The sequence below is a fragment of the Dipodomys ordii genome, unplaced genomic scaffold, assembly GCF_000151885.1.
Source record: "Dipodomys ordii isolate 6190 unplaced genomic scaffold, Dord_2.0 Scaffold117, whole genome shotgun sequence".
Classification (NCBI taxonomy): Eukaryota; Metazoa; Chordata; class Mammalia; order Rodentia; family Heteromyidae; genus Dipodomys; species Dipodomys ordii.
In genome coordinates this window covers 39,648-54,735 of record NW_012267333.1, presented here as the reverse complement: position 1 = coordinate 54,735, position 15,088 = coordinate 39,648, and the positions used below count along the sequence as shown (strand labels likewise).

The window sequence follows — 15,088 nt, the reverse complement described above, 5'->3', positions numbered from 1 at the left end:
CTGAGGACCCTCCAGACTGCTTTCCAAAGTGGTTGTATAAGTGTACATTCCCACCAGCAGTGTAATAGGGTTCCTCTTTCTCCACATCCCCTCCAGCATTGGTTGTTGGCTGACTTGTGGGTGTGGCACATTCTGACTGGGGTAAGGTGGTATCTCAGGGTTGTCTTTATTTGCATTTCCTTCACAACCAGGGATGGTGAACATTTGCTCATGTGTTTCTTTGCCATTTTTATTTCTTTATCTGAAAAGTCCCTCTTTAGTTCCTTTGCCCATTTAGTAATTGGTTTGTTAGGTTTGGGAGGGATTAGTTTCTTGAGTTCCCTGTATATACTGGATGTTAACCCCTTGTCTGATATATTGCTGGTAAACATTTTTTCCCAATTAGTTGGTTGTCTTTCTAGCTTGGTTGCAATAGATTTAGCTGTGCAAAACTTTTTATTTTAAGGTAGTCCCATTTGTCGAGTCTCTCTCCAATTTGTTGTGACTCTGGGACTCTGTTCAGGAAGTTCCTTCCTGTGCCTGTAAGTTCAAGTGTCTCTCCTACTCTATCCTGCAGTAGTTTCAGAGATTCATGTTTAATGTTAAGGTCTTTACTCCATTTTGAGTTGATGTTGGTGCATGGTGATAGGCTGGGATCCACTTTTAGTTTTCTTTTTTCTTTTTTGTGGGGGGGCGGGATCTGGTCTTGGAGCATCAACTCTGGGCATGGGCACTGTCCCTCAGCTGTTCAGCTCAAGGCTAGCACTCTACTACTTGAGCCACAGCACCACTTCCTGCTTTTTTCTTTTTGCTTATATGGTGCTGAGTAATCGATCCCAGGGCCTCATGCATGCAAAGCAAGGGCTCTACCACTGAGCCACCTTCCCAGCCCCACACATTTCTTTTCTGCATGTACCCGCCCAGTTTTCCCAGCACCAGTAGTTGAAGAGGCTGTGTTTCTTGCATTGTTTGTCTTTGGCTCCTTTGTCAAATATCAGCTGACTGTAAGCCTGTGGATATATTTCCGGATCTTCTTTTCTATTCCATTGGTCTTCAGTTCTGTTTTTGTGCCAGTACCATGCTGTCTTTGTTATTATAGCTCTATAGTAGAGTTTGAAGTTCCGCATGGATATCCCTCCCATGTTGTCTTTATTCCCTAAAATTATTTTGTCTATTCTAGGACTTTTGTTGTTCCATATGAATTTTTGGACTGTTTTCTCTATTTCAGTGATGTAGGTCATTAGGATTTTCATAGGAATTGCATTGAATTTGTATATTCATTTTGTCAGTATTACCATTTTCACTATATTAATTCTGCCTATCCAAGAGCATGGGAGGTCTTTCCATTTCCTAGTGTTTTCTGCAATTTCTTTCTTTAACTTTTTATAGTTTTCATTAAGTAGTTCTTTTACATCTTTGGTTAGGTTAATTCCTAAATCTTTTATTTTTTGGGAGGTTATTGTGAATGGGGTTGCTCCCTTTATTTCCCTCTCTTCTTGTACATTGTCAGTGTACAGGAAGGCAACTGATTTTTGTGGGTTGATTTTGTATCCTGCTACTTTGCTGAAGTGATTTATGATTTCTAAGAGTTTGGGGATGGAGTTTTTGGGATGGTGAAGGTATAGTATCATGTCATCTGCAAAAAGGGATAGTTTAACTTCTTCTTTCCCTATGTGGATCCCTTTAAGGTCTTTTTCTTGCTTTATTGCCCTAGCTAAGATTTGCAGGACTATATTGAAGAGGAGTAGAGAAAGTGGGCATCCTTGTCTTGTTCCAGACTTTAGGAGAATTGGTTGTAGCTTTTCCCCATTAAGTATAATATTGGCTATTGGTCTGTCATAAATGGCTTTTATTGTTTTAAGAAATGTTCCTTCCATTCCTATTTTCTCCAGAGCTTTTAGCATGAATGAATGTTGAATTTTGTCAAAGGCCTTTTCTGAATCTGTGGCGATATTCATGTGATTCTTGACCTCGGCTCTGTTGATGTGTTGGATTCCATTTATTGACTTAAGCATGTTAAACCATCCCTGCATCTCTGGGATGAAGCCTACCTGGTCATAGTGTATGATTTTTTAAAATGTGTTTCTGGATTCTGTTAGCTAGAATCTTGTTAAGGATGTTTGCATCTGTGTTCATCAAGGAAATTGGCCTGTAATTCTCCTTTTTGGTTGGGTCTTTGCCTGGTTTGGGGATGAGTGTGATATTGGCTTTGTAGAATGAGTTTGGGATAGCTCCCTCCTTCTCTGTTTCTCTGAAGAGCTTGAGGAGTATGGGTATTAGTTTTTCTTTAAAGGTCTTATAGAATTCTGCTGTGAATCCATCTGGTGCTGGGCTTTTGTTTGTTGGAAGACTTTTGATAGCTTTCTGTATCTCCTTGTAGGATATTGGCTTTTTTACTTGAATTACTTCTTTTTGCTCAGTTTGGGCAACTTGTATTTCTCTAAAAATGCATCTTTTCTGCCAGGTTTTCTTCTTTAGAGAGTATAACTTTTGAAAGTAGTCTGTTAAGATTGTTTGGATATCTTGGGTACATGTTGTGATTTTTCCCATGGCATCCCTAATCCTGTTAATATGGGTTTCCTCTCTTCTTTTTTTAATTAATCTTGCCCACGGTCCATCAATTTCATTTATTTTTTCAAAGAACCAGCTTTGTGTTTGTTTAATTTTGGCTATACTTTTCTGAGTTTCTAATTGATTAATCTCTGCTCTTAATTTGGTTATCTGGCTCCATCTAGTAACTTTAGGTTCCATTTTTTCATGTTTTTTCTAGCTGTTTTAATTGCAACATGAGATTATTTACTTGGTCTGTCTCTGTTTTCTTGATGTGGGCACTGAGGGCAATAAATTTGCCTGTCTGGACTGCTTTTGCTGTGTCCCACAAGTTTCTTTGGGAGGAGTTTTCATTACATTGAGTTGTAGGAAAATTTTTATTTCTTCTTTGATCTCTTCCATTATCCAGGCATTGCTAAGGAGTGTGCTGTTCAATTTCCATATATTAGAGAAATTTCTGAGATATGCTTTGTTGTTGAGAACTAGCTTGATTCCACCTTGGTCAGATAGGATTCAGGGGATTATGTCGATCCCTTTGTATCTGCATAAGTTCCTTGCATGAACTATGATATGGTCTATTTTGGAGCAAGTTCCATGAGCAGCTGAGAAGAATGTGTACTGTGTTGTTTTTGGGTGAAATACTTGGTAGATGTCAGTTAATTGCGCTTGAAGTATGGCCTCACTTAATTCGGTAGCTTCTTTGCCAATCCTCTGGTTGGTAGACCTGTCCTTTGGTGAGAGTGGGGTGTTAAAGTCTCCTAGTATTATCGTATTGGGATTTGTTTTATTCTGTATGTTTGAGAGTATTTGCTTAACATATCTGTGTGCACCAATGTTTGGGGAATATAAGTTGATGATGGTAATATCCTCCTCTTGGATTGTTCCCTGTATTAATATGTAGTGTCCGTCCTTGTCTTTCTGTACTGATTTTAATGAAAAGATTATTTTGTCAGATATCAGGATAGCTACACCTGCTTTCTTACTGGGGGCATTTGATTGGTAGATCCTTTTCCAACCCTTTACTCTGAGTTTGTTTGTATGTTTGGCTGAGAGGTGGGTCTCCTGTAGGCAACAGATGGATGGGTCATGTTTTCTGATCCAGTCTGCAGTTCTTTTTCTTTTGATTTTCTTTTGATTCTTTTGTTTTGGTATGTCTGTCTTTGCTTGGTTGCTGTTTCTGTATTGGTAGAGAGTCTGTAGCTGATCTGGGTTCTGTTGGGGGCCTACCTCCAGCTGCTGGTCTGACCTACATAGGATTCTCGGCTCTCTGCTGTAGATCGCTGGCAATTCCTGCATTTAGAAGGGTTGAGCAGCCTAGACTGCTCGTGTTTGCTCCTTAAGGTGCTCTTGGCAAGATCGGATGTTCTGGATGCACTCTCCCAGATGCTGGAGTCTGCTATGGGCTCCTAATGTTTGTTTTTTTTTTGTTTGTTTTTTTGGCGGGTTTTGGGCTTGAACTCTGAGCTTGGGTGCTGTCCCTCAGCTCTTCAGCTCAAGACTGGCACCCTACCATTTGAGCCACAGCACCACTTCTGGCCCTTTCTGCTTATGTGGTCCTGAGGAATCAGATCCAGGGCCTAATGCACCCAAGACTAGCACTCTACTGCTGAGCCACCTTACCAGCTTGAGCTCCTGCCTATCATCAGGTGCTGGTGGCCAGTGTTGTCCAATTCCCAGCCTAGAATATGTGGGTCGGGTCCTGGTGGGGTTTGGGCTTCTCTTGTCCTGAGCCCCCAGGTCTTTTGTTGTCACAGATGTGCTTCGCAGCGGTGCAGTTCCCTGTTTTTCTCCCCACTGCTGAGGCATATGCTCAGCTTTTTTTTTTTTTTTTTTTTTTTGTCGGTCATGGGGCTTGAACTTCTGGGCCTGGGCACTATCCCTCAGCTCTTCAGCTCAAGGCAAGCACTCTGCCACTTGAGCTACAGCGCCACTTCCGGTTTTCTGTTGGTTTATTGGAGATAGGAGCCTCAAGGTCTCTCCTGCCCGGGCTGGCTTTGAACCGTGATCCTCAGATCTCAGCCTCCCGAGTAGCTAGGATTACAGGCATGAGCCACCAGCGCCCGGCTGTGCTCAGCTTTTGACTTCAGTTGGGAGGAGTTGGTTGTGTTGCTCAGGCACTGGATCCCCAGGCTTGGTCCCGCCCTCCTGCCTGGGGCACACTGGTTGGGCCTGTGCTGCTGTGTATAGCACCTACTTTATTCAGCCTGAGGTACACAGTTCAAATTTCTTATACTGTTGGGTGTCTTGACCCAGGGGCGCTGTTCCTGGCTTGGGCATTTAAGCTCCCTTCCAGGGGTGCTCTTGCTCTAGCCTGGCCAGCGGAGTGTGCCCCTGGGGCTGGTGGAGTTCTCGAACAGTTCCCAGTTTTAGTGGGTCCTGTGGTCCAGTTGTTGGGGTAGGGAGTCTGGGTCAGGGTCTGGGGATTCCCACCAGCTCTGGTCGCCCTTGATGGATACACTATCCCCTGTGGTGTACTCACCCTGCAGCTAGATGTTTCTGTGTTGATGTAGGTCATTAGTTGCCATATCAATCAGAGTTCAGTTGGGGTGGTTGCAGGTTGGGGTGGGCGGTGGTGGCTCTGTGTGATTCTCTTCTGTCTCTGCCTCCATCAATCTTGATGCTGTCGGGCCCATGCCGTGGTATGGGCCTCTGGCCTCTGCCCCAGGTGTGGGGGCGGGGCCTCCGTACAGGTTCTGAGCACTGGGATTTGTCTCTGTTTACACTCTCCGGATCAGCACCAGTTCCTTGCAGGTCTTCTGCTCTGGTGTTCTGTGGGCGTCCCCTGTAGCTCTGGGGCTCCCATCGTGGGGCGGAGTTCCTGGCCCGGGGGTTACTCATCGCTATGGGTGGGTCTGACACAGGTACCTCAGGCGGCTTCTGTGCAGGTCATCTGCAGACAGCCCCCTGTGTCTCTGGAACTCCAGCATCCCCCACCAGACTGGCTGGCAGCGACTTGGCATGCTGCTGCAGGGCCAGTAAAAATTGGGGGTGTAGCTCTGGGGTTCCCACCCTGGGGTTGAGCGGCTTTGGCGGGTTGGAGCCTCTCTGCTCAGTTGGAGAGTGAGGGGTGAGGGTGGGATCTTTGTGCAGACTCCTGGCTGGTAGGTTTCTCTGTTCGTGGCGATCAGCGGGTCTGCAGACCAGTACCTCAGGCGGCTTCTGGGCAGGTGATCTTCAGGCAGGCGTCTGTTTCTCTGGAACTCTGGCATCTCCCGCCAGGCCCGCTGGGCATGACTTGGTGCGCTGCCATGCGGCCAGCAAAAATTCGGGAAGGGGTCTTTGCTCTTCTCTGTTCTCAAATTCTTTTTCTCCCTTTCTTTTTTGTTATTTTCTACCTCCTGTTTTTCTCTGGGTGTTCGTCTTCTTGTTGTTGTGGATCTCTTGGGGAGATTAAGCATTGGAACTCTGAACTCTCTTTTGGTTGGGAAGAGCTGTGGAATTTCCCTACTGCCCGTCGCCGTCTTGGTCCCCCCGCCCCCCTTCTAAATGTCTTCTAAAAGATACTTTTCTGCTGAGTGGTGGACTACTTTATAGAACACTAAAGTTAGAGCTCAGCTGAGATTTCTTAACTACAGAAAAGACTATACCATCTGATCAACATCCACAGAGAAAGTGAAATGACACCTACCTGTCTGAAAGATGGCCAAATACCAGACCTCCCAGCAGTGACCCAATCATAAATACTACTTGAACTATAGATTTGGATGACTGGTACTCACATACTAGGTCCCACTGGAAGAGAAAGGAAGAGAGAGCGGTGTCAGGAGAGTTGAAGCCTTCAGTGGAAACAGACTGTAAGCGCCTTCCCGTGAGGGAAAATGTGCTGTGGTATGTGGATCCTGCTTCCTGTCCATTTCCTGTACAGCCACTCTCCTCTGCCAGTCCACACACCTTCAAATTCTCAGCTCCTTTCAACTCTTCAGGTTCTGTCTCTGTCTTCAAAGTTTCCATGGCTCTTTGCTCTTTTCTAACTCTTTCCTTCTCTTTCCCATCTCTCTTCTCTTTCCTAGTTCTCTCCACCTTTCTTTCACAGGTGCTCTCTCTTCTAACTCTCTCTTCTTGTTTCTAGCTGTTTTCTCTCTTTTCTAGCTCTCACTCTTTCACAGCACTCTCTCTTTCCCAGCTCTTTCTCTTTTCCACCTCTCTCTTTTCCCATCTATTTCCTAGGTTTTTCCCAGGCATTTCCCAACCACATGGAGGACCAAGATGGCCTGGTGCCGGCCAGAAGAATGAATAAACCTACCCCTTACCTGAATACCACGTGTGTGGTGCTGTTCTTACTCAGCTACCTCTTTTCAAAAACCTAACATAAGGGGCTAGGAAGGTGGCTCAGTGGTAGAGCGCTTGCCTTGCATGCCTGAGTCCCTGGGTTCGATTCCTCAGCACCACATAAGCAAAAAGAAAAAAGCCGGAAGTGGTACTGTGGCTCAAGTGGTAGAGTACTAGCCTTGAGCTGAAGAGCTGAGGAACAGAGCCCAAGCCCAGAGTTCAGGCCCCATGACCGGACCCCAAATATAAAAAAGAGTAACAAGACAAAAACCTAACATAAATGGTGCCGGCACACCAGGATAGGTGGGATTCTTCTCCGATTTTTTTCTTTTTTTCTTTTTTTTTCTTCCCTTTTTGCCCTGAGTAATACCCACAGTTCTAATGGCCTTTTTGCGCAATGGTCTGTGTGCTGCGGACATAGCGCATTGCTACCATTGCTGGCCTTCACGTCCACATCCACATCACTTCTATACTCTGCTGAGTGAAACTACTCTCTATGGCTCTCTGTTACTCAGTCTCTGTGAGGACGTGGTGCCACGCCACTAAGCTCCTGCAGCCTTTAGCTGAAAGGCCTGTCACCTCTAAAGCCGAGGAAGCTTGGCTTTGGGGGCTTGGCCATTTCTCTCTAGAGGGCTCTGGGGAAGTCGGGACGCTGCTTCTGCCTGGTCAGCTCTCCTTCACTCACCAGATTGACTCTCCAACACATTTAATGGGGTGCTGCGAATCACGCCTGAGCTGTGGAACCCCTTTGAAATGCCTCCTGCACTCCCTGGAAGGCCAGAGCGCCTCATTTTTATGCAATTCTCAGATGTAGACAGTTTTTGCCACTGCAATGGTAAATGGTCAGAAGTCTGCTCACTTTCAGGCTCTCTTTGCTCTCTCTCTGCTATTCATTTCCAACTTTCCCTATCTCTACCTTTCTCTTTTCTACATTTTGGCTTGTGCCCTGAAGAGTGCGACGCAGGCTAGGTCCCCACGACCCCCCTTTTGGATCCCTCTCTAAGGCTAGCCAATGTAGGCTTGATCTATTTGTTCAGGGTTTCTTTGCATTTTTTCAGAAATTCGCCATCTTGAGTTCACCATCTTGGCCACATGGTGGGTTAAGGGTTTGGCTCAATCTGGCCCTTAACCTTCCACCAAGCTTACTACTCCATCCAGCTATTCTAAGGTGCCTTGCTAACAAGGTGCTCTTTTCACAGGACCTGGTAACTGAGGCCCAACCATTTGATGTGCTTTGTTAGCAAAGATGTCTAAACATTGTTGTCAAAATTTTAGGTTTTGAGTTTTGCCTTTTTTGTTTTGTGTTGTGTATTCTACTGACTACATGGTTCTGAAAAACTGGGCACATCTGTGCTAAAATTCTCATCACATCTCATGAGTTTTGTCATTTCAGAATATTTGTTGGCAATTCTTAATAAGGACCAGGTAAGCTCTATGTATTCTATTTGATCTCCTTGTTGCTTTAATTGGAAATAATAAAGGACATTTGTGGCAAAGATTTCAGTTCAAACCAACCGAGGCTGAAAAATCCCTAAGACTCCATCTCCCAAATAACCTGCAAAGAGCCAGGCTGGAAGCATGCCTCAAGACTCTTATCTCTAACCAGCCAAACACTGGAAGGGCTATTGTAACTCAACGTGGTAGAGCACTAGCCTTGAGCAGAAGTGCTCAGGGACAATGCCAAGGCCTTGAGTTCAATCCTCCTTGAATACCAACTGGGATAAGCCTTCCCAGCAACGAGCACCTAGACTCAGCCAGTCTGGGGAACAAAGGAACATGGAGAGGAGTAAGAGGTGATGTCACATCAGCTACTTTGTGCCTGCCCTTTCAATATTAACCAGAGCCGGGAGGTCAGTAGAAGTAAGAAGCCTGCCCATCCAATGTCTATACCTGTCTACCTATTAACTGAACAGGAATTTATATTCTTGCCTTTGTCACCTGACTTCTCTACCTAGTGGCCAGATGTCAGAAGTAGCTAGGGACCTTTCTATCAACATTTTCAGCCCCAAGTCCTTCCTCTTGCCATTTACTTGCTCTCTAGTATTTTTTTTCCAGCCCCTCAATGCTCATGAGACTTCTCCAGACTTCATCTAAGGACTCATGCCACCAAGGGACAGCTGCTGCTCACTGCCTTCTCTGGGAGGGGACCAAATTCCAGCCTTTTACCCATATTGTTTATGCCCCTTGTCAGCAGGAAGTAGCCAGAGAGAATCCTCGCTGTATTTCAAGATTATTAAAAGGCTGGAATGTAAGGTCTGCTCCTGGATGGCAAGCAGACTCCACCCTCCTCACAGCAAAGTCTCCACCCAGTACCTGCGTTACCTAGGCAACTGGCACACCTGGAAGAGGTCACATCTGCATCTGCTGAGGTCACATCTGAATTTGATGTGGCCACACTGTTTTCCACCCATACCCTAGATAAGGCCAGCCCAGGCCCAGATGCCCTCTCTCTGCTTTTTTCTAGCTTTCTCAGCTCTTTCCTTCTCTTCTCTTTCCCAGCTCCCTTCTCTTAGCTCTCTCTTTTCCACCTTTCCCAGATGCTCTCTTTTCTAGCTCTTTTCTCTCTTTTCTAGCTCTTGTTCTTTCCCAGCTCTCTCTCTCTTTCCCAGCTCTCTCCCTTTCCCAGCTCTTTTTCTTTCCCACCTCTTTTTTCCCAGCTCTTTCCCAGGCCTTTCCCAACCACATGGAGGGCCAAGATGGCCTGGTGTCAGCCAGAATGATGAATAAATCTACTACCCCTTACCTGAAGAAAAAAAAAAGGTTTCCATGGCCTTATCTCTCTATTCTCCTCAGATGACCAACTCTATCTATTGCATGCATTAGCTTCTACACACATTCTGTGTGTGTGTGTGTGTGTGTGTGTGTGTGTGTGTGTGTCCATCCTGGAACTTGAAGTCAGTGTAGGGCCTGGGTGTTGTCCCTGAATTTTTTGTTTCTCTTTTTCTCCAGTCTACTGCTTTTCGCTTGAACCACATGTTTTTCAGGTTTTCTTATGGAATTTCCTGGCTTGGATGTCTTTGAACCAGGATGCACAGATCTTAGGATCCTAAGTAGACAGGATTATAGGCATAAGCTACCAACACCTGGTTCTACACATTCCCTTTTCAAAATTTTATTTCCTCAGCATTTATGTATGCATGTATGTATGTATGTATGTATGTATGTATGTATGTATGTATGTATCTGTCTATCTTCTTGTTCTTGGGGGGGCCAGGGCACTCTCCCTGACCTCTTTTGCTCAAGGGTAGTACTCTACAGCTTTGAGTCACAACACCACTTCTGGCCTTCTAGTGGTTAAATGAGGATAAATTTCCTGATGAACCATGATCCTCAGATCTCAGCCTCCTGAGTAGCTCAGATTACAGTGCTGAGCCACCAGCACACATATTCTTTAGTTACCATAATTTATAGCATAGAAGGGAATATTTTAAAGACAATTGAGTTACCATAATGGAGAGTACATGACAAAAACTCTTCTTTGTCTCCCCCACGGTATAACCCCTGCTTTCACTGTATTTGATCCTGGTACAGTATGTGGAGGGGAAGGGCAAAAACATATCGTTTAACTAGGGATACAGGTGGACCCATTGCAACAATGAGATGTACAAGTCATTATGTCGAAAAACGAACTTTACAGCTTTGGTGGGGGGGGATCAGGTGGGGGGTGGTAAGGGCAGTATGGGAAGGGATGGGAAGGGGAAACAAAGAGGAGGCAACAATGCTTGATAAGAGGTGTACTTGTTATCTTGCCCATGTAATTGTAACACCTCTGTATGGTATTCTCAGAATGAAAAAAAAAATCTTTTTTTCCCTAGGAAGAAACTTTTTCTTTATACTTGAACTAATACAAAGTCTGTTAAATTTCTTTTACCACTCAATAATTCAACTGACAGAATAACTCTAATCTTTGGATATACCCATTCATTCAGTTAAAAAGTATACAAAATGCTGGGGGCTAGATGTATGCCCCAAAGTTTCTGACTAACTGACTCTGTGTAATAATTCATAATAAGTATTGAGAGATGTTGGGAGCCAAAAGTTGAGTCTCTCAACATAATAGGCTTGACTATCTCACTGGAACATCTTGAGGCTGAGTTTACAGAATCCTACCCTCATCCTGCCCTAAGTAAACATCCTGCAACTGCTAACGACCAGCCTTTTCCCTTGCCCTAAGCAAACATCCTGCACTGCTATGGCCAATGAGAAAGCTTCCTTAACAGCGGATGGAAAAGCTTCCTTATTCTAAGCATATAAATACCCCTGTGTGGAAAAGAAAAATTGGCAGCATGATCAGAATCCTGTCATTCTTTGTGTCTCTTGTCCCTTCATTCCTTCTAGCTTAGGTTCACTGCCCTCGTTGACGTACTGCGGGTCGGGACAACTGGCGCCCAACGTGAGGCTCGAGCCCCCGACCCTGGGATTAAGAGTCCCATGCTCTACCGACTGAGCCATCTTCCCAGCCCCCTTTCATTTCAGCTTGTCCTGGACCCAAGTTACCATTTTCAGGGACAGCTCTTAGCATAATATTTTCCTTCATGGTATGTCCATTGCTCTTTAAAATTACAACTGTCTTTCTCATTAGATCAAATTATTTAATAACAGGTGTCTGTTTAGATTGTTTCATTCATGACCTCAGTACTAGTAACTCATCATCGTGGTAGTATAGATGAGCAGTTGCTACTTGCTGAAGGAATAGGAAGTACAAATTGCTGACTAATATACTCTGGGGAGAGAGCGGGGATTGAATATATAAAGCAAGTCTGTGCTTTGTATTACTGCAAAAACCTTTGAGCTGACACACAGAAGGTTTAAATGGGGCCTCTTACCTCAGTGACAATAGTGGAGTGGAAGTAGCTTTTGTCATACACCCAGCCGTCCACACAGGGCTCTGTTTCTGCCTCACTCAGGTTCCAGAAGGTGCTGTTCAGGTGGAGGAGCTGCCATTGGGGATGGACAAAGCGCCGGCACTTCTCTGGCCTGAGGTTGGAGTCGAGTGGGATGGAGATTCTCAGGAGGTCCTCCTGGCTGAGGAGCCCAGTGCCATTGTCAGAGAGCGTGTCATTGTCGAGGATGCGCACCCAGCAGCGGTGCTCAGGCACGGCTGCCGTGAAGTTCTCCAATAGAACGTGGGGATATGCTATAAGAATTATGATGAAAAAAGAAAGTAGCTGAAGGATCTGGAATCTTCCTAGGACTCCAACATGCTCCAGTAGGACCTCGAAACCCATTGGGACTGAACAGGAATTCCCCCCCAAGGGGAATGTAGTGCTGCTATGAGATATATTGAGAGAAGAACACGTTTCCCTCCACTAGCCCAGCAGTGCTGCACTTGTCCCAACTCACTGTCTTCTCATTGGGCCCTGTCTCACCACTCTATGCCTGGGGAAGGAATTTCCTGGTCCTGTGGGTTTTGGCAGCCAGATGGCTTTACTAGTTACTAGAAGAGACTTTTTGTTGTTGGTTTCAAGGAATGACTGTGATCTTTGCACTTCTTGAGGAGCTGAGTGATTTTATAATCTAAAGGCATGTGTAAAATGTTGTTTTCTTTTTTTTCCCACCTTCTTCAGAAGAGGGACATTGGACACCCAGAAATTAACTGGTTTATTATATTTCTGTGCAAAAACCCGGAGCAGAGTAGAATTTTCCCTCAAGTTAATGAAAGATGTGGTTAGTTAGATATAAAGCAAAGTGGAATGGTGAATATTAATGCTGTCTTTTGGTTAGTGTTTAAATTCTTCTAGTCATGGTGCTTTTATAACATTTGAAATAGGGAAAAAATAATAGAGAAAGGGAAGGAGCAAAAAATGTATTTGTGTGTATGCTGGTCCTGGGGCTTGAACTCAAGGCCTGGGAGCTCTCCTTGAGCTTCTTTTGTTCAAGGCCAGCATTCTACCACTTGGGCCACAGCTCCATTGCTTGTGTTTCAGTGGTTAATTGCAGGTAAGAGTGCCACAGATTGGGCTGGGAAAGTGGCTCAGTGGTAGAGTGCTTGCCTTGCATGCATGAGGCCCTGGGTTTGATTCTTCAGCACCACATAAGCAGAAAAGGCCAGAAGTGGTACTGTTGCTCAAGTGCTAGAGTGTTCACCTTGAGCTAAGACCTCAGGTGAGTTCAGGCACAAGAGATCAGGCCTCATATCCAAAAAAAAAGAAAAGAAAAGAAAAGAAAAAGAATACAGCAGATATTCCTGATGGAGCTGGCAGTGAAGTCAGATAACATCCCCCTGACCAGCTAGGATTACAGGCATGAGCCAGTGATGCTTGACACCACTTCTCCTCCTCCTCTGCCCTCCCTTCTGGTTCTCCTCCTCTTCCTCCTCTTCCTCTTCTTAGTCCTACTCTTCTTCCTTTTCCTCTTCTTCCTCCTGCTACTATTCCTCTTCCTGTTCCTCTTTTTTTCCTTCATCTTCCTACTTTTCCTCCTCCTCTTTTTGTTCTTCTTCCTCCTCCTCTCTTTCCTCCTCCTCCTCTTCCTCTTCCTTTTCCTCTGTCTTCTTCCCTTTTTTTGGGGGTCATGGGGCTTGAACTCATCACCTACGAATGTATGTGATAAAATGTCCAGTCATGAAATAATATAAATAAATATAATTAAATAAATCTAAGAGGTGAGATGAAAAAAATAAAAACATCGGAGTGTGGTGTCTCACACCCATAATCCTAACTACTCAGGATGGGGAGATGGAGAGGATGATGGTTCAAGGCTAGTCTAGGCAAAGCTCATGAGATCTCACCATGACTAGTAAGAGTTGGGTGTGGCGGTGTGTGCCTATCCTCCCAGCTAGGTGGGAACACATATGTGAGCATCATGGTCCACAGGAGGCCCCATTAGACAAATTATGAAGGCAAAATGTCTGGAGATGAGGCTCAAGCAGTACAACACCTGACAGTTCAAACTCTAATATCACCAAAAGAAAAGCACAATAGAAATAAACACAAAGGGTGGGGGGAGATGGTGGTTTGGAGATATCCTACATTGCCCTGAATCTTTAAAAATCTGAAACAAATCAGATGAAGAGAGTAGTTAGTATACAGAAACTAGATGAATCCAGAATTAAGAATTTTAGATTCATGAAAGTGTCAATGGAACCTCACATAGGACTCTAGGCAAAATTGTAGAGAAAGGGGTAAAAGTACCTCCCTGATGTGTATGTGTGTGTGTACATATGTGTGTGTGTTTGCACACATTATCACACATACTCCAGTGCTGTGGCTAGGGTCCTGGGCCAGTATGCTTTCCTTTAGCTATCTGCCTCAAGGCTGATCCTCTACTGCTTGAATCATGGCTGCACTTGCAAGTGTGTTTTTGAGTAAGACTCTCACAGAATTTTCTGCCTGTGCTGGTTTCAAGCCATGATCCTCAGACTTGAGCATCCTGACTAGCTGAGGAGAGAAAAACTCTCTTTTCTATCGAAGTGTATTGCTTATAAATTCCTGCCTTGCTGTGGTGGCTTGGCTCCTGTTAAGGAAAAGAAGAACTGATCTGGGATTGAAAGATTAAAAATTAGAGTTACATTTTACAATTGCTAACTGCTGGTTTTGCTTTTGTAAACTTGCTTGTGCTAGCACTGACCCTTCCCCTCCCAGGAAATAAATAAAAAAAGTTTGGGAGCCTAGATGTTGGCCCTGGGACAAGCTCTGTTGTTGTAAATAAAGAACTAACAAGTAAATTCCCCAGGTGGCCAAATGGGACCCAAGATAAGAAACAAAGAGTATGCTCCTCTGCATTCCTGTGTAAAAATTCTCCGTTTAGAGGGCTCAAGATAAGGATCATCTGGTGAGCCCAACAAATTAGGCCAAATGTTAATTAATCACAAATCTGTGACTCCTAAACTCCCTAACCCTTATCTCCCAGAGTGACTATCTCTGTATTACAAAGAGTGTTATAAACTTCCCCTTGTAGTATGCTGAACCAATCCTGGAAACCTGGGGTCTTATGCTAATCCTATGGCTTTTGTCTTTAATAGTGCCTGTAACTGCTGCTGCTTGGGGCTTCCTGTCTGCCCTGGACAGAGAGCCCATTTGAGCAAACACCAAATAAACTCCTCTTGCTTATTGCATCTCCAGGCCTGGAGTCTGAGTTTTCCTGGGCGCCCTCCCATTGACGAAAGTATCCCAGAAATCTGGGGTCTTTCAGGATGATAAAGGATGTTGAAATGTAAGGTTCTGTCTTTAAACAGTTCTTTTTTCTTTTCAAGATGGAATTATGCCACACTCCAGACTATTCAAGATATAGCAGAGGGTGTGGACATACTTGATGATTACTTGTGTACTGTTAATCTTATTTCTAACTC

General features: G+C 44.6%; 2 protein-coding genes across 2 annotated transcripts in view; both read right to left on the bottom strand.

Annotated features, from left to right (window-relative positions):
* The window catches only part of LOC105995261 (solute carrier family 22 member 10-like), a 66,243-nt gene that overhangs the window by 23,173 nt on the left and 27,982 nt on the right, over positions 1 to 15,088 (bottom strand). The window lies entirely within an intron of this gene.
* LOC105995464 (solute carrier family 22 member 24-like) lies at positions 6,154 to 12,203 on the bottom strand. The gene is made up of 2 exons (XM_013029180.1): positions 11,625 to 12,203; positions 6,154 to 6,261 (listed from the first exon to the last, which is right to left on the bottom strand). Exons 1-2 carry the CDS (start codon positions 12,024 to 12,026, stop codon positions 6,154 to 6,156), a joined length of 510 nt encoding a protein of 169 aa, XP_012884634.1. The 5' UTR covers positions 12,027 to 12,203.

Bases quoted from the DNA above. Each gene is read 5' to 3' on its own strand.
- LOC105995464 (XM_013029180.1), bottom strand. From the start codon at position 12,026: ATGGGTTTCGAGGTCCTACTGGAGCATGTTGGAGTCCTAGGAAGATTC. The intron at 6,262-11,624 runs GTAAGAGGCCCC...TTTCTCTTCCAG, and splicing joins ACTCCACTATTGTCACTGAG to TGGGACCTAGTATGTGAGTA.